At 37.9% G+C, this 26,837-nt stretch overlaps 1 protein-coding gene across 1 annotated transcript in view; it reads right to left on the bottom strand.

Annotated features, from left to right (window-relative positions):
* camsap2a (calmodulin regulated spectrin-associated protein family, member 2a) overlaps positions 1–26,837 on the bottom strand; it is a 46,119-nt gene that overhangs the window by 16,428 nt on the left and 2,854 nt on the right. The window contains 6 exon segments of the mRNA XM_030132014.1: positions 2,457–2,596; positions 3,981–4,122; positions 5,070–5,102; positions 11,054–11,137; positions 13,846–14,007; positions 25,496–25,755. Coding sequence (XP_029987874.1) covers positions 2,457–2,596; positions 3,981–4,122; positions 5,070–5,102; positions 11,054–11,137; positions 13,846–14,007; positions 25,496–25,755 — 821 coding nt within the window.

Here is a 26,837-nt window from a genome sequence, read left to right on the forward strand (position 1 = left end):
TTCCCTTCCTCTGCTAGTGGAGTCTCATTGCTCCTCCTTGTCTCTTCTCTCCCTTTTCCATTTTATTCCACATCAACACCTCTCTCTTTCTCCCCTCCCTGCTCATGTCTCGGTGCAATCTCCGTAAAAAGGTCTCTATTAGTATGTTAGGGCCACAACATACAGCTACTCAGGGCGTGACCGCCTGGAAAAGTGGGTCAAGGTTACTGAATCTTAACTGGTTCTGTATGCAGTCCTGGGTGTGCTGCTGCTTTCACCTCTGAGGCAATAAGTGCACTGCTGGGATTTTTTTTATCCCTCATGAAATCAGTGTCAGCAAAAGACCAATACAAGATTCAGTTAGTGTTTTTTATGCAGTGTGTTAGTCAATGTGGGAGAACTTTAACCCCAAAATTAGCATACATTAAAATGCTCCTTGAAGGTATTATATTATTATAGTTTCAGTACATATATTAATATTTCTGCCGCTGTTACCTGAATTTTTCTTTTTTTTTTTTACTTTCTGCAGCTTTAAACTGTTTAGTGGGTACATTCATTGACTGTGGTTTTTCTTGTGTTGCACATGACAAGATATGCCTTATTAAGGTTTAGAATGGTTTGTATTATGATTTTGTATATATCTACCATGAGCTTTAAGAAAATCCATCTACTTTTTTCAGCTTATTCAACTTATTTGTTTCTTGAAATGCTCTCAGCAGCAAAGGGGAAGTCCTTTACAAACTGAAACTGACAAGTACAAGCAACTACAGGCATTTCAGGTGGTGTGAATGGCAGTGCTGAGTCCGTGTTGATGTGTGCTGAGGACAACTGTCCTGTTTTGCCGAGGTGGCAGACAATCAGAGTCAAACTCACTCAGACATGTCTACTTTTTTTGTTGTTGTTGTTTTTTACGACATATGCAGCTTTCGAACACAATGAGATGCATCCTCCAGGGATAACCGCAAACACACAGTCGGGACGCATAATTACAAGGTACCAAACAAATACTGGTGGATTTTGTTGTGTTTAATAGAATAAAGGGACGGGCTGTTTTGGGATTTTGTGGGAACTGTGGACTCGAGTAACCATGATGGAGTCTTAATTTGAAAGGTTTTTCCTTGCCATGTATTTATGAACATAAAGCAACTAACCAAGAAAACAGAACCAAAAATATATATCTTTTATAGTCAGCATGTCTTTTATAGACATGGTTAAACAAATGTCTGTCTGTAAATGAGAGTGCATATAAATACATATGAGTCCCATGCATATATACATATTTGTGAAGATTTATTTTACATGACTCTCAGTATATCATTACATGCTGTATTTCATCAAAAACAAAAGATAAGGGAGGCACAGTGGGGGTTAAAATAATATGCCATAGAGGTAAAATGTCCATATTTGAATGTCTAGATATTTTGATCACCAGTCACATCACACAGCAGCAAACATACACAGAGTATCACATGGATACTTGAAGAGAAGAGTGGAAATGACCAGAGGATAGTAGAACATGTAATCTGAGAAGGAGTGAGTCAGTGACAGACAGGTAAAGACAATAAATGACTGGAATGAGTAAGTAAAGGCAAAGTCAGAGTATATGAGAGAAACTATAACAAAGACCCACAGTTTCTGTAACAAATAAAAAAAGACACAGAAGGAAAAAAGAACGGAAGCTTTAAGTCAGTATGTCAAAGATTGAAATTATAGAGGTAAGTGAGGTAGGGAGGAAAAGAAAACTATATAGGGAAATAAAAGACAGTAAAAGAATACAAAAAAAAACAGGCAGACATGTTAGAAGAACAGGGTAAGTGGAGCTCTCCGGGCTTGCGGTGGGTGAAGACAGATAGTTTGGATTGAATGATTTTTCCACAGCATGACTCACCGCACTGGCCTACAGAGCTGCCCATTTCTCCAGTTTCATTTACCACACCATCTGCTTTTCTAATTTGTTTTTGTCCGATCACTCATGAATGAATTCTGGCTGAAATAACAGGATTTGCGCATTTTCTTAATACAAATCATGCCAATTGCATATGTTCAACTAAACATTCTGATTTGTTAAAAACTGGGCCTTATAGTCTTGGAAGAGAGACTGCTTTTTTTTCTGTTGACACATCCACTTGGGGCACAGTTTTAACAAGTTCAGCAGTTGAAATTGTGACAGATATTGCTCCAAGACTCTAACAACTATAATGTGCTGTAAAAGCAATTTCATGGCAGAGAATTGGTTTCTATAGAGAACCTCTCAACACTGGGTTTCTATTAGGACCCCAGTTTTTATAAGCTTCACTCATTCAATGTCTCTAAATATAGGGTTTTCTAGCCTGCACAAACACACATTTTCACTTAAGACTAGGGTTTCCGAGTATCACTACTGATGTCCTGCAGCATTTAGAGTCAAGCAGCAACCATCTTACTTTAGAAACAAACCTTAACAATTTCAAGTAAAACGCAGTTGAGCTGAGCTGTACCTTGATAGTGGAGGAGGCGTAGAGCATGTCTTCTAGCGTGAAGTGGCAGCAGTTGTTTAGGTTGTCTTTGCAGAAGTCCTGAATGAGCTGCAGATTATACAGCCGATCAGCCAGCGACATATTGTCCTTCAGACAGACATCTAAAAGGGCAGAGGGAGCCATCGGGCATCAGTGTGGTGTTAGGATAAATGACCGATGCTTCTGGTGGTATCTCCCACCTCAGTGGTTTTTACTGTGCTGAGGGTATGTAACTAATGTCGGGCAATGCAAAGTGTCTCCATGTTAAAAAGTGAATGGTCTCTGAATGTATGACCAATCAGGACAGTGAACTGAAGGTCATAAATCCATTAGTGGGTGCTACTGTGTGCTAAATAGTCTGCAAACAGTAAACAATGTGGACTGATTGGCCTTTTCAGTGATGTGTTTATTTTAGCTCAGTGCTTTTGTGTGTATGTGTCAGTCCTCTTATCAACACACTTCATCAATGAAGTGATGTTATTATGGTTATCTGCTTGTGAATGGCCTTTTTATGGTGATCAAACCATTTACACATCAGTGCCTCATACACTCTACCAAAAGGTTTAACGACTTTAAAACATCTATGTGCCTTTGCGTTTATCACAGCTTCAGTTAGTACTGTTTGAAGGTCTGTAGCACTGCATTATGTAATAACGGCACAATATGTAATAATGTAATAATTTTTCACCTCATTATGTAATAACGCCGCATTTTATAATAGCATGCTGCATTTTATAAAAAAATTCTTGGACGCATTTTGTGATAAACTTTGCCACATTTTGTAATAACATATTACATATTGCAAGAGTTATTACAAAATGTGGGTGTAGAACTTTTTTAAAGGAAATGTAATGATTTGGCGCATTATGTAATAACTCATCAAAATTGATGCCTTGATTGAAAAAAATCATCATACTAGCAAAACAACAGCATTCCATCTTAATTAGAATTTATTTTAAAAAAAATAGTAGGATGTTTCATTGGTCAAAGCTAAATCAAATGTAACTGTATTCACTCTAATGGAGAATATGTTTGCAAGCTAGAGACAAAAGCGGCACTAATTAAGTATTACTGACAAGAAAATTACCGGTGCACTGACATTTGGAAGGCGCAATACATAATAAGTTATTACAAAATGCAGCAAAGTTTATTACAAAATGTGTTCAAGAATTTTATTACAAAAAGCGTTGTTATTACACAGTGAGGTGAAAAATTATTACATTATTACATATTGCACTGTTATTACATAATGCGGCACTACAGGGCCAGAAGGTTTTGTCCCATATCTGTATTTTAAATATGTTGTAATTCACAAAATAAAGGCTCACAAAAATATTTCAGCAACCAAATGTGTTTCATTCAACAGAGATCTTAATCTTCTGATAAAACATGCTCATCTCTGATGTAGTAGGTTCCAGAATCTGCATATATCAATCATCAAATTTTCACAATTTTTGTAATTTCTTTTAACTAGAGCCCCCACCCACCATCACCCCCTTTACTTACCATCTAGTGATAGCAGCTGAGGGCAGTAGAAGTGCAGCAGTGCTCCCAGAGCAGAGCCATCAGTGCTGTCTTTCAGCAAATTGTCCACTGGAGGGATCCAGGGAACTGGCTGAGTCGAAGCCTGCTCCTTCCTATAGCGAGCCTGTATAATATAAAATTAGCATGAAATACAAGCTCACGACTACAGTGACCAGACTTGTTTATATTTTCTATAGTAAATATGATTATAAAATTGGTCATGTACAGTATAAGAGCGCAGCTGCCTCAGCAAATGTCTGTTACTCTTTAACAGCTGCAAACACTTAAACCAAGGCTTCATTAGATTCACATGAATGGAAATGAACGGTTCTGGAGTATTACAGCAAACTATTTACTATAGGAAAGAAACCACTGACAGTGAGCCTAGTGAGAAGGAACAAAGCTTCTCTAGTAGTCAACACTATATTAATCATTATTTTTGTAAACATTGTTTATTATTATGAAGAGGCCCAGTGGCATTAATACACAGATTCCTAAATACATGACTATCTGTTAAAAATGCAGAATTTTAGGTCTAATGTGGGAACTGGCAGAGGGATGCTGAACTATTTCATGCCAAGAGCTTGAAGACTCTTTGAATTTAACTTTTAATAAATATGAATCATGTTTTCGTTTTGGTTAATCCTCTGGGACCCCTCCAGTGATCCCCTTGAGCTGGCTCATTTCGCTCAGGTCTTGCAAAATACCACACACAAAATAACATGTTGGAAATTCACGTATCAAATACACTACACCCTGCATTTACTAAAAACACGATCTTATGTACCAGTTAACAGAGACTGCAGAGAATGATAAAGTAAAAGTGATGCAAAAAGTCATGTGTTCTATTGCTTGACTGGACTGGCACATAATTACAGTTCTGTCAAATCTCATTAACACAGAACAATGAATCATACCATTAAAAGCAAATCTGTTTAGTGACAACTTCAGTAATAAGTTTATGCACATGTGTCATGAACAGATGGCAATGAAGACAAAGACACAAGAGGTGGAGGAGACGGTCACTATGGATACACAGATGAAGGCAGAAGCATTTATTAGTTGACTTACAGGCACAAGCTTCATGTACCACTTGGTTGGAGACTGCGACATCACAGCAAAAGAAAACCAGACAACAAAGAAATACATTATATTAAGAGTTAGTAATGAGATTTGCGGAACAATACAAGACAGGACAGTTTAAAAGCAGCAAGGAAAAGCATTTGCATTGTTATTAAGAGTGCGGAAAAAGCAGCCTACGCAAATCCTGTCACCTAGAAACTGTGACGTGATGATTTTAGTCCAAATATCAGCTAGTTTGTAGTTCTAAAACAAAATGACATAATAACTTAAAGAAGTGATATTTAGCTTTTTTATTATTTATTTATTTATTTATTTATTTTAATGGAATTATGCATTTTAAAACATTTCCCTGTGGTCTACATAAACTGTAAATGCTATGCATGGGGTCTGCATACTTCATTAACTAAACTCCACAGGTCCATCTTTAACCCTATTTCTGAGTAATGACACCAGAAAGGTCGTTTTGAGTGCTGGCCCTTTAAATGCACATGAGCCACTTCACACCCCACCCCCTCTAGGTTGTTTGCTATGCTGCTCTGTCCCATTCAACCAACAACTGAATATTTTTTAAGTAATCAGCTCAAAGTTTGGACATATTTTTTGTATGGACTACAACCACTGCTGCTGATAAACAATTACGGCGTACTCTGTGAAATGTTCGTCGGAAGTCTTGACCTTATATGTGCAAATGTTGTGATGTAACTAGTTATAGACGTAACAAATTAAGCAGGAATTAAAACGGTTGTAGAAATCCACTTGATTTTTGAATATAAAAATAGCTTTGCAGCACCTGGAGGGTTCAAATTCAAACTTTTTGAACTGTTAGGGTCCAAATACACAAATAAATGTACCAAAGACTAATAAAAGTGGGTTTAGCAAAATATTACCCCTTTAATTCATTCATGATTATGTACAGTAGTTACATTTTGACAGGGACAGTATCTTTACTGTCTTTACTTTAAAGTCGATTCAAGACCTAAATCCACAAACAACAATAAAACAAACAGGGAGGTCTTTTCGTATGACTAATCCATATTCCTCTCTGTGTAGTTCTAGCATTTAATACAGTGTTGGTTCAAACTCCTGTCCTGTCCATCAATACCCGTGAACCCATGTCTCTACATTTTGTTCGAGCATCCTCCTCACAGCCCATAAATCCTCTAAATTTTCACTGCTCATGTGTTAAAACAATCACACTAGCCGACTGTCAGCTTGCACTGACTATGTAAGCTGATTCCAAAAAAGGAGAAGCTGGCCTCAGTTAATAGTTAATTCCCAAAGCATCAAAGAATAAAGGGCAAGTGGCACGCAAAGTGTCATGGCAAGTGTTTGACTTCAAAGAAAATCTACGACTTCAAGAAAATACAGCTACTCTGTACTAAAACCTCTAAAATAAATAATAAAAGTAGAGGATAAAACAATCAATCACAGTTTACGTGGTTTACTAAGAATTACAGTAGCATCACAGCTCTATAAATGGTAAATTTGTCAGTAGAAAAGTCTAAAGCTACCAGAGGAACAAATCTGATGTAACCTCATTTACACAATATCCACTAAAGAGATTTTTTTTCATTTAAAAAGCAACTGCATTACACAACCTTGACTCAAAAAGAGCAGCACACTACTATATTAAATGGTAGCAATTTCAGCAATTTACCTGCTTTATTTTAAGTATTTATCATTAGCTTCTACAAGAAATTAACCTGCATGCCACTTAAGTGTGTTAAGTTGAAAAAAGGCCAATATTTAGTAATAATACAAACATGGCCGTGGCTCAGGAGGTAGAGCGGGTTGTCCAATAACCAAAGTTATTGGAGGTTCCAATCCCACTCTCTCCTAGTCATGTGCCGTTGTGTCCTTGGGCAAGACACTTCACCCACTTTGCCTCCAGTGTCACTCACACTGGCGTATGAATGTTTGGTGGTGGTCGGAGGGGCTGTTTGGTGCGAAATGGCAGCCACGCTTCTGTTAGCCTGCCATAGGGCAGCTGTGGATACAAAGGCAGTTTACCACCACCAGAGAGTGAATAAATAATGGATCAATAATGTAAAGTGTAAAGCTTTGGGTGCCTTGAAAAGTGCTATAGAAATCTAATCCATTATTATTTATATAAATAGTATTAATAGGCAAAAAGCGCATAGGACAGCACGCTTTCATGTCCTCTCTCTAGGCTGAGAGGAAACAAAGCTGAGTCGACCTTGTAAAGTCAATGCTGACAGAGGACATGTTAGACATTTGGCTGGCAGAAGGAGAATATGACAGGAGAGACAGAGCAGAGGATAATGAGTCTTCGGTTTGCAAAAATATCACTGCAAGTGGAGTGTGATGCACAGATTTATCTCAGAATGTTGCATATCTGGAAACTAATCAAATTAATCTCCAGATTGTTTTTTTTTCAGTGAGTTAGATGGAAATTGAGTGTTTTTGTAGAAAAAAATGGATCAGACAATTTCTTAACTTCGTATATGTCTTGACTGGTTCTTTAGCCAAAACTATGTAAAGTCAAATTTCTAATCATTCTCACTATTACTATAAATTTGCTTTTAATGCAAACCTACTGTCAGGAGTAATAGGAAAATTCCTTCAAATGACATGTCAACTTTGTAATGCTTTCAGTCTCGTAAGCACCAAAAATCCTGCTGCCCCATTTGAGACTAAAGACTGGAGTGATAGTTTAAGACTTTGGGCTAAGTAGGGTCAAATGGTCCTAGTCTTAAATCTGTTAAGACCACCAATCCAACCCCTGGGGAGAGGTAGGCCCTCATCTGCAACGTCCTCATATATGAGTCAGGGTACACACACACACACACACACACACACACACACACACACACACACACAGTCTCATATTATATCCATGTCTATGAACACACATGCACGCAACCAATCACTACTTCAATCATCCTGTGTGTTTCCCCTTTTCCATCAAAGTTCATCCTTCAAAGCCAGACATGTCTGATCGAGCAGCAGCTCAGCTTTTGGCACGTAAAAGGATTAGTCCTCTGCTCTCTGTCCTGATGTTGCCTTAGCAGCTGCCCCCCCGCCTACAGCTTTTTACCCACTATCACCTCTGAGTACAGTACTGTTAAAATAGAAAACTGTAGCTTAGGTGAGTGCATGAGAGATGCCCTGTGAGGGTATGAGTTTGTGCTGTCTGACTGAGACAGAGGCAGCCTGCGTGACTCACACTGCAGTCATACTGCAAAGACAGAAGAGGGGGGGGTTTGGCAGGAAGGTGGGGGGCTTGATAGAACAATGGTAGAGGAAGATAGATGGAGCTTCTCAACATCAGCATAAACAGCAGTATACTATTTTTCTGCATGTTGTTGCAGATTGAGTGACTTTGTTTCCCTCTGTTTTTTTTTTATCTGTGCAAAAATACAGCCCCTACATCTGTTCTCTTCATCTTCAAGTAATTTGTCACCTTGTTGTGGTTAATTTGTGTAGCTGAGAGTCTCATCTAATTAACTGGGATTGAGCTAATCAATTATGTATAAAGATAGGTACTGAAAAGTGGACAGAGTAATTGTAATTGTAATGATTTTAGGCATTAGTCTGGGTAACACAAAAGTGAGATCCTCAAAGAACAGTGATATATACTGGCTATGAAAAAAGGCACGTTTTTAAACCTTTGTTGGCAGAAAAATTTATGTATTTGGGTCTAACTGCAGGTCGTGGAAAATGGTATTTTGCTGACAATGTAGATATGAACCTCCTGACAACAGAAGTAACACATATGAGCTGAAAAACATTAAGACATGTAGCATACATGATTCACCAAAGAATATATATAAACTGAAACATTGAAGGAGGTAAAGCAAAAGATAAATGGATAAAGCCAAGGGATAACTGCTGTGCATTCATTGGACTGAGATGCTCAGTGTTTGCCTTGAAATACAGCAAGCAATTGTTATGCAACGTGTCTTGTATGAGACAGCAGGACCTTGAAGTTTGACAAATACGGTTCAGAAAATTACTCAAAAATTGCCCAGTAGTTTTTAAAATGCTCCCACACAGTTCATTATTTTAATTGGTTATCAATCTGTATCAATTCTGTGTCAAATCTCATGTTTTATACAATTATTTGATACCTGAGAGCTGAAAGAAACAGATATCTAATCTGTTTCAGCAGTTGCAGACAACAGAAAATGCTAAATTGTAAATCTGCATCATTCAATAGCTGTGACTTTTGCCACAGTTCAGACTGGAGCAATGTCAGCCACAAGCAAAAGAGGGAGACAGTCACCATGAGAACACACATACACCAATCCATGTGAGCCACCCCGAGGTCACGGGTGATGTTACTGATGGGCCAACTCTCGGGCTTGGGGGCCAAACAAACGGATGTGTTAACACATACACCGTGAGCAAACATGGCTGCGCATGTGATACACCAGGTGGACTTCAGTGCAAAGAGTTGAAACACAGACATTTGGTTTAAAAATGTCAAATCTGCACATTAGAGGATGCGATGTCGGATAGTTTTGATGCAACTTCAATAGTTTATAGAGTGTGTGTGTCACCCTGTGTGAGCGACAGCTGAGGCATGCAGTGCTGCGTCTGCACACTGACTGGTCAGATCAGCATCAAACCCAGTGGAAGTCTGCACAGTGTACAACCACACTGCAGTGCTCCATTTCAACTCTCTGTAGGCTAAACCGCATGGGACAGGATTGTTGTGATATTTTCCGCTCAGTAAATTTTGCAACTCACTAAACATCTCTCCAAAGTAGTGCCACAGACAATGCGTCATAGTGTGTTACCTTATAAATGCTGTGACTGAAAGAATGTAGAGTTGAGTAAAGATCAAAGCTAGGACATGTTCCAATATGGGAAACAGAAGAGAGCAGAGATCAAACTGGTACAGTTTTGAGTTTAAGGGTCTCCTGTAAAACCCTAAACCAACATAAGTGAGGTGAGAAACAGTGAAGTACGATGGATAAGGATAAACGACATATGAAAACATTGCTCCTCTTTCTCCACTCTCTGATTATTAATCTGCTGTACGGGACAGGTTATGGTTTCCACAGCAACTCTGGCCACAATATCAGATGAAGTTTGACCTGCGTCTCACAACAAAGCCATAAAAATAACAGTTATTACATTCTGATAACAAAATGGTTAGGGCACTTCCAATTAATATTGTCATTTCTTCCTTGGTAGTAGTGCTTACTCTTTTCCTGTCTATATCTACACTGTAACTATGCAGGAAAGACAAAATATTCTGAAAGAGATGAACTTAGATTTACCATTGTAGAGTATTTGATGAGTTTGAAATCATTTTATGTCTGCGAGAGAGGGAATGCATTATTTAGGGCTTGTGTGAATGATTCAAGACACACACTACTCCAGTTACTCATATACATAATGCAGGGTTACACATAAACACCCAGGCCACAGCAGCCTGTCTTATGGCATTAGGAAACTACTGCTGATATTGTAGATAGTTATATAACAGAAATGGACTGCAGGCTGAACCCTGAACGTGAATGACCCTGCACTAAACAGCTGCTGGTTTAATTAGACTCTAGAGCGGTGATATGGTGGTTAACACACAAACCAAGGGAGTGAATCTTGTAAAGTCGTCAGGGTAGATAGAAAAAGGTTTTGATCTTAATTTGTTACGCTTTCAAGGATGAGGCTTGGTGTGCTCCATTTATCTCACTCAACAAGTAAAGATTATTTTCCAGCTTGGGCTCAAACAAATAGGAGTGGGATTTTATTTCAGTGATAGATGGGTTTAACTGGCTTAAAAACCTGTTGACGAAAGCGGCCCCACATTTGATAGTGACACGGGACAAACAACTGTCAGTCAAAAAGAGAATTCCGTGATAAATCCCTTAAGTGGAGCTAAGGATTTCACTTAGCTTGCTTGGAACTGTCAATCAAATCCACAACATCTGTATCATCATATGTAAGTGAAGAGCATCTGTTGTCAGAGGGGAACTTTGGAGGACAGGACTTTCACCCACCCGAGGACTCCCAGCAGGCTCGACGCTCTGACTCTCCTTCTTCTTTTGCTCCTGAGTCACAATGTCTTTCAGATACTCGTTCACCTATGAGAGGAAGGACAAACACTGAGTAAGATTCACTTACCCAGAATCAGCTGCACATTTGTAGACACGTCAATGGTTAACATTAAAAGAAACTGAAGGAAAATGATACAAATGAGAAGAATGATGATGTTGTATGAAGTCCATATTTATTTTTTTGAATTTTTTTAAAACTCTGCCTACTTGATTAATTTCAAGCGCTAACCCATAAAGACCCAAACAGCTACCAGCATCCAAAAGCATCACCTAATCTAAAATGTTTAATAACTTCTGAACAACTGACCTGTCAATACATGTAAATACTTGGTGTAAAATACAATTTATCATCTTTTCATGGTCATCAGATATGACCCATTTGGACATTCAGAGGCTCCGTAGCGAGCATGGAAACACCTGCATCTTCTACAATATTGATTCACCAGTAAAACACATGAAGTTTGATCAATGACAGTGGATGGACGCACTTGTTTTATGTTCAGTTAAGTATAAATTTTAATGGAAGTAGTTTTTTCTTCAGTTTTCTGTTTTTATATCATAACCTTCAACTTTAATCTGCGATTTTATGAACATCTACAAGATCATTAAATTAAATATAGGAAAATACATGATTTTCAATGAAAAAAGCAAAATACAGAGGAAAATATAATGATAAATGGTGATAAATCACTTAAAGAAAGGTTAAATAGAGACGAAAAATCATTTGGAAACTGCAACAAAAATAACACTGCTTCTTTATGGGTTAATGTAGTGTTTTCTTCTGTTATTCTCTTGTGATTAACACAAATCAAAGTTCAACACATCCTACTCCATGGACAATCCTTTCTTGAAGTTAATGTAATCAGATCTAATCTAACTAAATCCTGCACTTTGGACAACTTAACATGCCCTCTCAAGTTCATATAGATCAAGTTAAAGATGGCATTGCTTGTTAAAGCTGATGAATTTTGGACCTTTGGAAGGCAAGAGGGCCCCAACAGTGAGCCATATGTCCAAGCAGCAGGACTCCATGACCACATCTCTTTAAACTATTATTACACTATGTGTGTGTGTGTGTGTGTGTGTGTGTGTGTGTGCCCTTTTTCTTAACTAAATATAAAAAACCTGGTTCCACAGTCACATTGTGGAGACACAATTACACTGTGGAGACATAAAGCTAATCTACACAATACAAATTCCTCTCAAAGGTTAAGGTTTGTCTTTTTGTAAGTTAAGCTTAACGTCATGTTTAAGGTTTATGCATGTTGCGGTTATGTTTAAGATTAGGGTATTTCTTCATAAAATTAATATAAGTGAATGGAAAGTCCCTTTAAAGCATTAAAGCCTGACATGTGTGTTAAGCTCAGACTTGGCTGCAATTCCTACCAGAAGAATGTAAACAAACTGGGCGCTCTAGTACTGTACTGCACATCCTGCATTCAGCTGTTCGCTGCAGTACACTACTTCGTCCAGTACTACATACAGTACTGCATACAACACCTGCAGGTTCATAGGACATTAAGCTGCATTTGCTGACGTAAATGTACTGTACAGATACTGCATGGAATGTTTTAGACGTTGCACGTTTTTCCTTGTAGCTACTGTTAATCATCTTATCAGGACTAGACACACACACACACTAGACTAGAACCACACTACCCAAACTAACTCCCCCTTTTATTGACTTGTATGTCCAAATTTTCTTCTAGATAATGTTTCTGTGTTGTGCTGTCATACTCTGGCTGTAACATATCTCATTTTTGCACTCTAAGTACAAAATTTTTAAGGCTTAAAGTGTAATGTATTTCACGTCAAGATAGAAATCATAAGGCAAGATGAAACTTTCATTTCACTTCATCATGTTCTCAAGATTCCTGTTTCCTTATATAACAAGCCAACACACCAGATGTACAAGATACACGTAACACAAATATGGTATTAATAACACACTGTTTCAGGGCAGTGAAACTAGAAAAAGGAGGATAACTTTTCTTGTGCTGTGAGTTCACCTGTACACGTCATACAGACACAACACTGCCAATGTGTAACAGCTTTGCTGGTATTTTGTGACAGAAATTTCTGAAACTCTACTATGGAACTCAGGCTTTCAGCAAGAAAATATTAAGTTGTTCAGAGACTACATGACTACCTTCTGCTAACATAGGCTACGTTCAGACAGCAGGTCTTAATGCATAATTCGGATTTTTTGGTGAAATCCGATTTTTTTGTGTACTCGTTTATATCACACATTAAATGCGACTTCTGTTAGTTTTGAGTATGAAGTGAATGTGACCCTGAAGTGACCCGCATGTGCAAAAGAGATCCTGATGTAATATGTGACTATGCAGGCACGCATTGAGTTTACAGATGTGACACTCCTGGGATGCAGAATTGTGACGTTTGTTGCATTTCAATGACATAAAGGTCGGATAAATGCGACCTGGCCGTTCAGACTGAAGTTGTAGAGCAAAATATTAGATATATATTAGATTTAGGACCACATATGAAAGTGGCCTGGGTTGGAATTGAAAGAATTGGATTTGTGCGGTTCAAACTGTCTTTAACAGATTGGATACAGGTCACATAAAAATTGGATCATTTGCCTGCAGTGTGAATGTAGCCATAGATAATGAAATAATTCAAGTTTCTGTGCAGCTCATTGTGCAGAAAGGTCTAAAAATGTGGTAAAAGGATCATTACTCGTATACAATGATACACTCACATATGTTACATACCTTGTTTATCCAGGTAGTGACTGTGTCCTCTGTATCGTATGGCGTTTCAACTTCAAGATTACCAGATGAATACTGGCCAATACATGACATCACCTTTTCTGCACTCACTGTCTCCACAGTGTATGCCATCATCAGAGTGTCAATCATGGCCAAATGGGCACTCTGGAAAACAAACAGCACAAACATACATTTTAAGAGAAAAATTTGCTTCATAACTGTTTATAAGTAGTAGGTAGAGCTCAGTGCCATCTTCTGAGACATAATGAACCTCAGACAATGACAGTGTTTCTATCTTAAAACAGATGCATTTATCAAACAGGAATGTCAAAAATAAGATAATGGATGTGGTAAAAAATGTATTTGCATCTTTTTGTTTTCAGACAGACAGACCAGTCAGTAACATGAAAATAAATAGAGAAGAAAACAACATGAAGCCTAATAAGGTGGATAAGGTTACATTAATCAGGTTCACTCTCCCAAATCTTAAAACCTATTGTTTCAGGCTCTTAGACTGAAATGTATTCCACTTACATAACTGCAATGATTTGTCAGAAATGTAACTGTGTGAGTTGTATGTGTTTCCAGAAAATGCAGACAAAGGTTATATTTGTAAGTAATGACAACTGCAAGGAAGGAAAACGGGCCTGAAACAGACACACCATGTAGGATTAGGTTGGGTTTGGATATGACTCCAAATCCTCAACTTTATATCTTAAACTCTGTTTTTAATAGGACAATCCCTTGTGTCTGTTGCCCTGGAAACAAGTGCATCCATTCTTGGGTAAAAATAGTTTGTTCAAAGCAACTAGTTGAGTTTGAGAAGACTGGATAAGAAATGTTCTTGACAAGAGTCTAATTAACATAGTAGGTATCAATTATATGATGTTCCAGATAGATACTAGGATTTAGTTTTTAAAACAAAATAAGTTTTTAAAACAATGTTTCAGAGTTCTTTTTTATTTACAGTTTTATGGTGTAATATGCAAATATATTTACACCATTATTTCCAGTCCCTAGTATGCCAGTTCACTTTGAATGACTCTGAAGCTCTATCTTTATCAGTGGTGTATGCTTTAGGATGATAAATACACAAGGTATTGTATTAAAGTTGTGGTTATTGCATTATTGTTCACATTATAACATTCTTTAAAAGGTACAGGGTGATATGAGATGAGAACAAACAAGAAGGGGAATGTAGGAATCTAACAAAAGCTTTTTTGTGACCAAAGTCAAAAACACTGATAAGGGTAGAAAATGATGTAATCTTCTTTTCTCCTCTGTTAGTCCTGTGCATCTACGCACCACACACTACTTACTCATCCAAATATTTATACTTGTGCTTGAGCTTTTCCATGAGCTAACCCATTTAATAGGCCATTAAGATGAAGTGGCCCTTCAATGAGCCACAATAATTCAGAGCATTACCTTCAAACAAAAGGAATAAGACAGAAAAAATGTATTTGAAGATTTTATGGTGAAATTTAAGAACCACATTATTTGCTAGATGTGTAATTTTATGTAAATAAGAGACATCAGACTAAGAAAACATACAGAGGATTGCTAATGTCATCTGGTTTAGATAAAACTGGAGGTCATCCTCTAAAATAAAGCATGTGCATCCCATTACAAAATGCTAATCATTTCTATGTTCATCAGTTGGAAAATGAAAATCCAGAGGTGAAAGTTTTTACAAGTGCATTATTCCCTCTCCTGGATTTGCAGCGTGACATTGCTATTAGTAGAGAGCTTAATTTCCACTGTCTCTCTAATCTGGCAAATTGGGAGCAAACCAACCCCATGTAATAATACAGTGCCAAGATGTTTTCTATTGGCCTTCATTTAGTCTGTCTAAACAATGAAAAACAGTATGCTAGAAATACAATTAATGCACTGAAGACAATTGGTCTATTTTCACCATGAAATCATCAACTCAAGGCGAGGTCAATGTAGAAAGGCTGTGGGGCCAGCATCATCCCTCAAAGGCCTCTTTTTCCTCTTCCGCCTCCTGTGTCCTGCTGAGCAATTGTGGATATTGATTTGGATCTGCTGTGGTCTGATGAGATAAAATGACAACATGGAGAACTAATCTTATTTACCCAGCCACAGACCCACAGCCTCTAATTGTACTGAATGGATGTTGTGTGACAGGGCCTCATTCTTAAATACTGTTTTAAATAAAACATACTACTTTAAGTCACAATGTATCCCCTTAAAAAATAAATAAAGTAAGAAATTTCAGAACAGTGGTGCTAACAATCAGAGGCACATGTGTTTGTCATTTTCCCAAAAAATACCCATTTCTTGGTATTAATAGTACGTCTCATCAGACCAAAAGGCCAACACGATAACAACCACTGTGTTTTAACCAGCATGGGTTGATGACTGATGATGATGATGATGCTGACATTTTTCCATGATTGTTTTACGCCTGAAACCTGCACATGCTACTTGACATTTACTCCATTCATCAATCAGCCAAGGGTTTTACTGCAAAATAAAGATCCTCAAGTGTATAATGTCAAATCCAATGCATTAAAATAGATACAAAACACTGACATTTAATTAAATTCCCTTTATACTCACTGTGTATAAATGTACATATATACTGTATAGAGCAGAGAGTGTGTTATGAGTGAATTAGCAAAGTTAAAGATGCTAACCTGTGTGACGCTCACACAGCTGGACAATGAATGTAGGATCAGCTGACCATGTGTAAATGTCAGAGGAAAGCTACAGGGAAAAAGAAAGGCCTCATCAATTGGATGGATACAGAGTAGTGGCAGTGGAGGAGAAGGAAATGAACAGTGAAGAGAAGTAAATACTTCACTGCCCAGAGAAAGGGTTGGCCTTTCTCTTTAGAGCAGGCCAGCCTGTCATTTGTAGTAAAGCTGCGTTCTCCATGATATCCCTACATCACGTTTTCTAACCTTTAGGTTTGTTGAGAACACATGCTTCCATTCAGCATCGTTTTATTTCATACTCATATGGATGCACATAGCTATACTTAGGAGCTGCCCAGTGCAACCTCTGTTTTCCTCTGCTGGCCACTGAGCCGCTCCACTGGAGCATTCAGAGATCTAAATCCTTGCTCAAGGGCTACATGCGTGATTGCAAGAAGGAAAATAATGTTGCCAATTCTGTTTAATGACTTCTTCCAAGGTTTCAAACTGACAACTTTCTTATTATAGAACAGCTTTTATACTCTTTAGTTCTTTCTACAATGAAGATATAACGCTATTATACATAAGTTAACTCTACAAACTGTGAATTATTTATTTTATCTTCATTTAATACCTTGATTAAACACTATTGTATAAAGCACATTCATTTCTGCAGTTACATAGACACAAGCACCCACACACAAACACACTTATGCCTCCTCATCTAAGCTGATTGTGTTCATAAATCTCACATTGATTTCTAAGATGCTCCTTCACGGTCAATATCCTGTTTTTACTGCGCTGCTACATTGCCTTTGCTCTGTATTTCCACCTGCAGAAAGAGGCAAACACTATTCATCGGTAATACCGCTCTGTGGTTACAGAAAGCAAAGATGCAAATCCACTGTAGAAGCTAGATTTACCATAGCACAAAGGGAGTGTAAATAAGAACCACAGACCCAACAAAAGACTGTGTGTGATACAATCCACCTTATCGTTATTGTGCTATAATCTCTGTTGTCAGAGCTCTGAGCTGCTTGTTGTGACCTGACTGACACTGACGGAATTTTCACTGTAAAATAGATTAACTGAAGACATTTTTTCCATTACTTACAGTAAAATAATTAAGGGACTTAGAGGGTTAAACCTCATTTGGTACTGTTTTCATGTCTGCTTTATTTATAAATAAACTTCTATCAATATGAAATAGGAGTAGACAATGACTATAAAATGTATAGGTCTACATGATCCAGCTTGTGCTTTATGGTCCCCTGGACCTCTTCAGAACTCAGGAAACAACAGTGACTCAACATTGGCTCAAGAGTGGTGTAATATTGAAAAGCAATCTGCATTTAGACCAGTCCCAGAGGCTCCATACTGGGGGAGAGGTCTAAAAATTGAATCTGTCTTGCTTCAGGTAAATTCATGCCAACTCAGCTAGACATGGAAATGCACTCAGCTGTACCTCTCTGTGGTCCCTTTGAAGGTCATCATAAGTCCTGCACAGTAATGGAAAAAGCAGAAAGAACTTTTTTTTGTAACCATATATTTTTGGTTCATTTCTTAATATATTTTCATACTTAATGTATGAGAGACTGTGAAAGGATAGCAACAAAGGTAAGAGGAAAACTTTTATACACAGGGTGGTATGTGATGGAGTGTGTCATTGGGGAGCATGACCTGAACAGCAGAACTTTGCCTGGAAAGAAAGAACATGTGACTTTTACTTTACTTAGTAATACACACTAAGAAAATCTAATCATGAAATGTGGCAAAATATGTGTCGCAACAGTACGCATTTACTGTTAATGACTTGGTCTTAAACTATAGTATAAGTATTTGAGTAAACTGATTTAGTTTTAATTGACACAGACATGCACTGAACTTTTTCCACAGCTAGCCTACACCATGATTGTTTCAGCTCATTAGTCTCCAATTTGCTTATTTCACTGTAACTTACATTGGGACAAATAATTCCACAGTCATCAGAAATCTCTTGGAAATATACTACTTTCCTTCTTCCTTCCTTTTGACTAGAGGCTATGCATTACTTCTTTGGGAGCCTGCTCATTTGAGGGCAATAAAAGAACTCCAGCACACAGATGCCCATACACACTTCTGGATGTACCAAATACTGACTGTGAGGTCTGGCATCAGTTATAGGAGTTGAGCTTTTAAGCAGCATACCTTCCCTGTTCATATGCTCCAAACCCAACCTAGCAATTACATAGAAACCTCAAAGCTAACCTTAGAATACTATCAGGGTACTGGATCATGGCTAGCAGCCACTGTTGACCTCCGCCTACACTCCATCAAATCTGTCTATGTTGTAAAAAAGCCCCTGGGTGGCTGGATCTTGTGTGGATACTGACAAAAGAGTGTTTGATTGAAATGTTAATGAATACCCATTATATAACAAGCATTTACCTGCTGTACATTCACACAAGATCTACAGTAAGGGATGTAGTTAACATTTACAATACTTTTGTACAATTAAAGAGAATTTCGTGTAAGACATAAATTCTATTGGTGTGTAAGAATATAATCTAAGTCCAGACAAGTCAACTAGGTTTTCTCGTTATGTCATAGTCTCTATTTTGCTGCTATATGTGACCTCATTACTAAGACCCTAAAATATAAACTAGGTCTGCAAGAAAAAAAGATTTTAAAAAAAGAGCAGACTGCTGCAGATTATCTGCAGAGTATTGCCAGATTTTTAACAGGCATGAGCTCAGGATCGTGGCTCTGTATTCTGTCTGCAAACTGATTTTACTTAAGGTCTACATCAGCGAAAAGAGGGACTGATGTGTGCACATGTATTTATCAAACCGCAATGTGACTGACAAACTCATTGACCTAACTATAATTTTAATGTATCTGAATGAAAACTGTAATTAAATTAAAGTCAATGTATTAAGTAAAAATATTGATAGAAATAGAGTAACAAATAGTAAATAGATTGATGAAAATCCATTTAACTAAATATTTCATTGTCAAATTTTTGTTTTACATTCCCTCTTTTAGTGGATGTGACAGTATTGAATAGAACATTTCAAAAATGTTGTTTAACCAGGAACCAGTCAGTAAATCATCAGTGAAATGAAAATATGTTGCGGAAGAGCACAACAGTAATATAAACCAGTTAAATTTAATCTCATTAAACAGGATCCCTGTAAAGCTCTGCACATAGCAAGATAAATTCATTGTGGATTAAGTGCTTTTACACCCTCACTATTCTTTACATTTGCATGATCAGTAATATGGAGGATGAGGTGAATGGAATAATTTTAGAGTGAGAATGTTATGACACAAAATCCCTAGGTCTAAATTTTCTAAGAAAACAGCAGATTTTCATTATTCTTTTAATAACCCCTCTGAGCCGTTACAACAGATCAGATGTGCCATTTAATACTTGTATGATTTATTTGCCAGTATTTCTTATGTATGAGACATGATAATGATGAATAATTACATTTACATTACATTAGATTTTAAATTGAAACATTTTCTAATAATGAATCTGCAACTGTGGTGATAAAACATTGCCTAAATCAGTTAATTGCTTAAACTTAAAAAGACACTTTTTAAAATTATCAATTTGTATTTTGCTATTGTCTATTAGGCTACCTATCACAGACATTTGCACATGCTGTACTTAATTCAAATTACTTTTCATTTTTGTTTTAACAAGACACTCTGGTGACCAAGTGAAGCTAATCTACACATTACCTCATTTTTAAGCCTGGCTCCTGAGGGGGCAACTAATCTGGATACATCTGCTTTTCTTATATATAGAAATCTGAATTCTTAGTAATCTGAACCTTCATCTGGATTGAATTTTCCTTGTGAGAACCTGAAGCAGCTCTGAAACAATAAACTACACTAAAGAAGTTTGTAAACCCACAGAGTTTTTGTTCCACTTACTGCTTGGGAAATATTCAATACAAATGCACTGAAGTGCAAATCCTCACTGGCTACTGACCTGCACTCACTGTTCAACTTAAACACTCAAATAAGTTTACATTATATGAATGCAGGTGTTTAGTCTCTTGCATTCAAGGTTGAGCGTATCCAAAATCCAACAACAGCTATCATCAGTACAAATCGCAATCCAAGTTGCAATGCTGCCATGTGAAAATATATAATAGCAAAAGAGTGTAATGTAAAGGTCTGGTGTGTGAGAGAAAGGTACTGTGTGAAAATGTCCATTTTTAACTCAAAACCTTCTAATTCTGAGGGCACAGTTTCAACAAGCAAGTAGACACAAATTATAATCAAAATCATAACCTCAAATGACAATTTTGACTACAATAATCACAATGTGATGTTTTGTGCTATCAAACAATCCAATCTTTACATTAATAACACAAATATGCAAAAACATAGCAGTCTGAAACTTGTGTAACTGTATCCAGTGCAGAAAGATGCTCAGGATGCAAGATATCACATAATGTGCCTGCTGCCTACCCATCCATACTGCTCTGCCTGGGAGTTGCCGCTGGCAGCGTGCACAACATACTGGCTGTGGCTTCACTGAGGCTGACAGGGACAGAAAGTACTTGGACGGGCTTCCCTTCTACCCTGCTGCTTCAGTTCGGCTTTGTTCACTAGATCAAGCGCTTAGAAAAAGAATAACGACAGAGGAAGCCAGTTTGATGTTGAGAAGCATCCTTTTTTTTTTGCCTCCAACTCTAGCTTTCTGTGCTTCACCTAGTATTTGTGTGTGTACTGTACAAAATGTGTGTGCGAGGTTTTATGTGGTGTCTCAGATATTCCTGTCTGCTTGTATAAATCTAGCCTCTCAGTATTCTCTCCTTCAGAGCTTGGCAGTACTCATCACCATTACAACCCCCACTCCACATGCACACCATGCACACACAGACACAGCACATAGCTGCACATATGACATATGCAGCACAAGCACCCCCACTCTCATCCACCTACTCACATGCGCACGCACAACACCCTTCCTACTGGAGGGTAACCATGGAAACGAAGCGCCTGCCCAATAGGGGTTGGCAGAGAGGCAGCAGAAGATGCAGAGTAACAGGATGAAGTGTGTTCACCTCTATTCAGCCATGTCACATGAGATGATTTGTCTCACAGTAACACATAATTATTATTATTGATCAATACAGAATGTTAGACATGTGTATATTTGTCATTGTTTTGGGACAATCATCGCCTTTAAATAACAAAGGGACAGATAGCAGATCAAGTCATCTGTGATCACAGAACCTACTGCATATTTAAGTATAACATTTGTATCTCATAAAGATTGTTGATTTACATAATTCTAAGTTGTGGAGTCACTGTGCTGGTTTTTACTCTGGTGCTCCTTTTAAATTGTTTCTCATCTGTACATTTTCAACCTTTGCTGAATGCTGGCTCATAATTTATTAAGCTTTAACAATAAATCCCCACTTCATCAGCTACGTTAAGGCACTGTGTTTAACAGCTGGTCTGATACACTTGTATTGTAACATGTCGTAGTCAATTATCCTGGTCTCAATGTGTTTTGACATGGCCCACACCAGGCCAATGACCCCAAATGAAGCAGTAAAAGCTTGAGAATTTAGAGTATAAAGTTAGCTTCTGTATCCTATCCACACTGAAATAATACTGTTACTCTTTTGTCATAAGAATTACAATTATTGCAACCAAGACACAGAACACAGCTTTATGTTCCAGGCAGACATGCCATCATAGGAGGATTTGTAAGCATTCGTTAACATAAGGATGACTATAAATCTGTCTGCTTCCAGGCTATTATAACAGACAGCCAATAAACAACTTAGAAACATACAAGCTCAATGTTTCCTACCCTTTGCGTCAGGTATAGCTCACAGCACACAGCAGTAATTGGCTCTGATTTGTGCAGTACATAGAAAATCCCATTTATTACAGATTTATGAAATATTAAAACTGTGACATTTAGTTTCAGCAGCTCTGAAGCACATTGATTTCCACTATGATGAGATCAAAATGCAGAGTTTAAGGATAAATCTAATATACCTAACACATATGAAGTCAATCTTTTTAGTAGACGTTGAACTAAATAATGTATTATAACAAAACTGGTTTCATGGCCCACTCTGCTAGATAGCATTGTGACAAAACCTGCTCTGGAATCCCGAGAAACACCCTGTTGTACTTAAATTATGCATAAACACCCATTCAATTGAGAACAGTACAATACAACAATCAGAGGCCCCGACTGACAAGACAACATGCAACCAAGCATGCAGACACAGATACATAGAATTAATTTTCATTCAATTTTCATCCCACTTTGTATGAAATTTCCATAGCAACAGGGATAGACTTCACCTCAGGAGGGATCAGTATGTCTCTCTATAATCTAACTATTATTTTGTGATGTTTATGTTGTCTGACTTTTATTCCTGACCACAGCTGTTTGGAGACTGAAGAAACATGCATTAAATGAATTTTCACTTTTTACACTTGTTCCTTGTGTTTCTTTTCTTGTGCATCTTCTCCATTACTCCTGACTTTTTACATTCATGAATGAAACTGATCACAAAGCACTTCGGAAAGAACAAAAAGTAGCATTATCAAACCAGGGAATTAATGCCTTTTGGTAATTACTGTTACAGCTATGATCGTGCTCTCAGTGGTGCTGTAATGCTAGAACAATATTTTCAGATTCTCAGCCCTCCTCCACATCTCTCCGTCATTTTCGGCGAGCACCACAGGTGGAGGAGAGTGTCAGCAATACAGAATGTGTGTAGGCGACAGAGTGGGAGGGAACAGCAATTTAGATCCTGTTTTTTAACATGTGGGATTTTGTCACATGGCTGAAGAGTGAAGGATGAGTGGGCACAGTAGTGACACTGTGAGACAGGGGGAAAACACTGCAAGCAAAGACATTTGGGACATTGAGTAAAAAATGTGCTGAATTATGCCATATCGTATGTCGTGACACACAAAATCAACCTGGCAAGTCATCGGCTGCATCTCATTGATGTACTTAAGCCTAAAAATGGCCTGAAGTTGCTTATACTGAAAGTTCTTACAAATTATGCAAACTGATGAGTTAAAAAATGCTTAGCTTAAAATCCCAGGAAGCTGCATTTAATCACATTGCAGGCATTTTTATTCAGAGCAGCTTATGGAGAATACCGCAAGAAGGTGCTCAGTCTCTTTGTCTTTCACAGACTCAAGAGCAAAACCAAAGACGCTTTCCTTTTAGGAGAGACTTTCAAACCATTAAACCATGCAGCTGCATGTCTTCAATAAAAACTGCCTTTGTTCTCACTTTTGCTCTTTATGCTGCACACTCCTGCAGAGCTCAGCCTTCTAGTCACCTTCTCAACCCTCGGTTTGAAGATGAAAACGTCTAAATAATAGATAATCCCCCACTAGAGCTGTCACTCTGTTATGCAGCAGGTATTCTCATAATATGGAACGGCCCTAAAACAAACAGTGATGTAAATTGCTGATACAGTTGAAGTTAACACATCTAAAATATTAAGAGATAACTGACACCTGTCTAATATAAGTTACTGCATGACCCACAGCTAATACACTGTACCCTCAGTATTTGCCACATCAAGATTTGGATTGGAAATGTGTAAAATGTGTGAAATATTTTCATCAAAGCTCAGATGAACTTTCAATTCTGGCATAAGAAAGGAGGAATGTTTAAAATAATTACAAAGCAGAGACAGAAAAGACAAGAGAAAAGACTAAAAATGGGTAAAGGAAGGAAAGAGGAATGAGGAAAACTAGTAAGGATGATAACAATGGATAGGTGTAGAAATAATAAAAGAGATTATGGCAAAAAGATAAAGGTAAGCTATGACAAATAAGGATTAGACATAAGAAATATAAAAGGCATGATGAAAGATGAACAATGGGTGGAGTGAAGTGAAGGAGACCAATGGAAAGGAAGAGGAAGAAACAAGGAAATTGCAGCAAAAATATGAGATACAATTCAGGTTTCACACTCCCTCTGCGACTCAGTTGCAGAAACCTGCTCAGTCATGCACATAAACACAAACACTGCGGCTTTCTAGCAAACCCTTGTGTCTTAAATGATGCTAGGTTAAGACCCGATGTAAATCTCCTGCTTAGCAGTCAACTAAAGGATAACAAAAAATATAAACACAGAGGAAAGTTGAACTGTACTCCTGTAGACTGACTAATACATCAGAATCCCTCAGGTTTATGGCAGGTGCACACGTGCTCATATGAACATACACACCCTCATCAACTTCCACTTAATTGCATGGTTTAAATTCACTATTGTACACGCTGTCTTCGCAAAACAAAATGCTTGGAATGTAAAGCTGAACAAACTTAAATACGTTTTGAATTAGCATAGAAGAGAAATTAAAACCAGCAAGACTCTATAAACAGACTGCAGGCATACTGTGTGCTAATCGTGTTTCAATTGCGATTCAGTGAGGCAATAAAGCCTCCTATTGTGATTTTGCCCCCAAATAATGAGGATCCCTCACTCTAACTCAATTGGCTGCCACCAAAGTGATCTCCAGCAGCCAGACTGTGCCGTACAGAGCACTGATGTAAAAAATATTGAGACAAGCCATAAAGACAGTCTTCCAAAATCTGTGTGACATAGCTGAATAAGTAACGCAGCCTATGTCATGTTGTACCATTTCAGTGATTAAAACCCCTCAAGCCACGCCAACATGATCTACGTGGTTCTTCCCTGCACTTGTGTGTATATAACCTTTCTTTTTTTGCACCTGCAGCGCCCTTAGTAATGTTGTGTGGTTAGGTAGGTTTAAAAGGGCATGCTGTGTGTAGTAGTGGAATGAGGAAAGAGAGCATGAAATTCGCTGCAGGGAGAAAAAGGAAAACGCACTAGAGTAAGCTAAGGGACTGTAGCCAAGTTGTATTAGGAAAAAACCCAGAAGTGAACCCAGTGTAGATGTTGATAACACTGAACAAGGTATAACTGAAGTAACTGTCAAACAAATAACATTATTATTTTCTTCCTTTACCATTTGCAGAGGCCTCTTTCGTAGGTCCCTCTCAGTGACCAGTCTCTCTTGGTCGGTGACATAGAGTCCACGCTGAGCCAGTGCCTGGATCACAGCGTCATGGCCGAGCAGTGGTTTAGTGGCGTCGCTCTTCAGAATGAGGCTGCCGGCCCTGCAGTAGAGGTCAGCGGACAGCAGGAGGCTGGCCACAGGAGGCTTCAGGTGCTCCTGCTCATACTGATCTGTGTAGAATGGATCCTTCAAGTCTGCAGGGATGCTGTCTGTATGGAAAAAAGGAGAAAGGAGGAACTTGAAACTATACTTTACTTTCTGTGTATTAGTTGCATCTGACCATCTACGTAACAAGGGAGAAAAGAGAGAAATGAGTGCTGAGTCAGAGATCGCTTTGAGTCCATTCACTGAAGATACTTTTACTGGAGAGCCTTTCCTATTTTGGAGTTTTAATTTCCTTGAATTGTCTTTGTTATTCTTACATCAGGGTTCCTACAGGTTTCTACAAGTTAAATTTAAAACTTTTAAAACCCTTTTTAAGACTACTTACAACAGAATTTAATGCCTATTTCACAGTCATTCTGGCAAAAATTCATGACTCCTAGAACTTAGGAAAATTCATTTATTTATTCCAACGCCTTGATTTCCCCAATTCCAAGTCATTTCTCATTGGGTGCTGCAAAGTTAGAGATAATTGGTTCCTAATTTCAATAGAAATTGTTGGGTTGGAACGGGTGGAAATGAGTAGATTAACATTACTTTCTTTGCAGTTTGGACATTTAACAGACACACTTAAACACAATACAGCCAACAAATTTATGACAGCATAACTGAAGACTTACCATATCAAATTTAATACCTTTTAGAGGTATTAAATGCAGATTTGTAAATTCAAGACTTTTAAGACTTTTTAAGACCCTGCAGTAACCCTGTTAGATCTGAAGTGTGGATTTGAAAAAAGCAGAGGGCAGAAAATACATACGGAGTATTTACAATGCATATAAGGATTTCTGACCATAAAAACAGGCAGCCACATTTTAGATGAGTTACTTGCAAAGAAACTAGGCAATATCTAAGATTTTCACCCATGTTGTAGAATTCCTGCCATTACCTTACACCGGTAAGTTCATTTTATTTCACTTTTCACTGCTGTACTTTGACAGCATCTTGACGTGAATATGTGTAGATAGACCTCAGCGTTGCTATAGCAACTGCAGTAGGAGTAGAACCCAATCGATTCAACTAGTCTGTATCTCTGCAGCTTCCAGCTCCCTGGGAACACCCCTCTCACTGCCTGCCTCATCAAAGAGAGCTCCTGTGTGTGTATCACCTCAAGCAAGTCCAGTGCAAG

Source organism: Sphaeramia orbicularis, chromosome 4 (genome assembly GCF_902148855.1).
Source record: "Sphaeramia orbicularis chromosome 4, fSphaOr1.1, whole genome shotgun sequence".
NCBI classification, from domain to species: Eukaryota; Metazoa; Chordata; class Actinopteri; order Kurtiformes; family Apogonidae; genus Sphaeramia; species Sphaeramia orbicularis.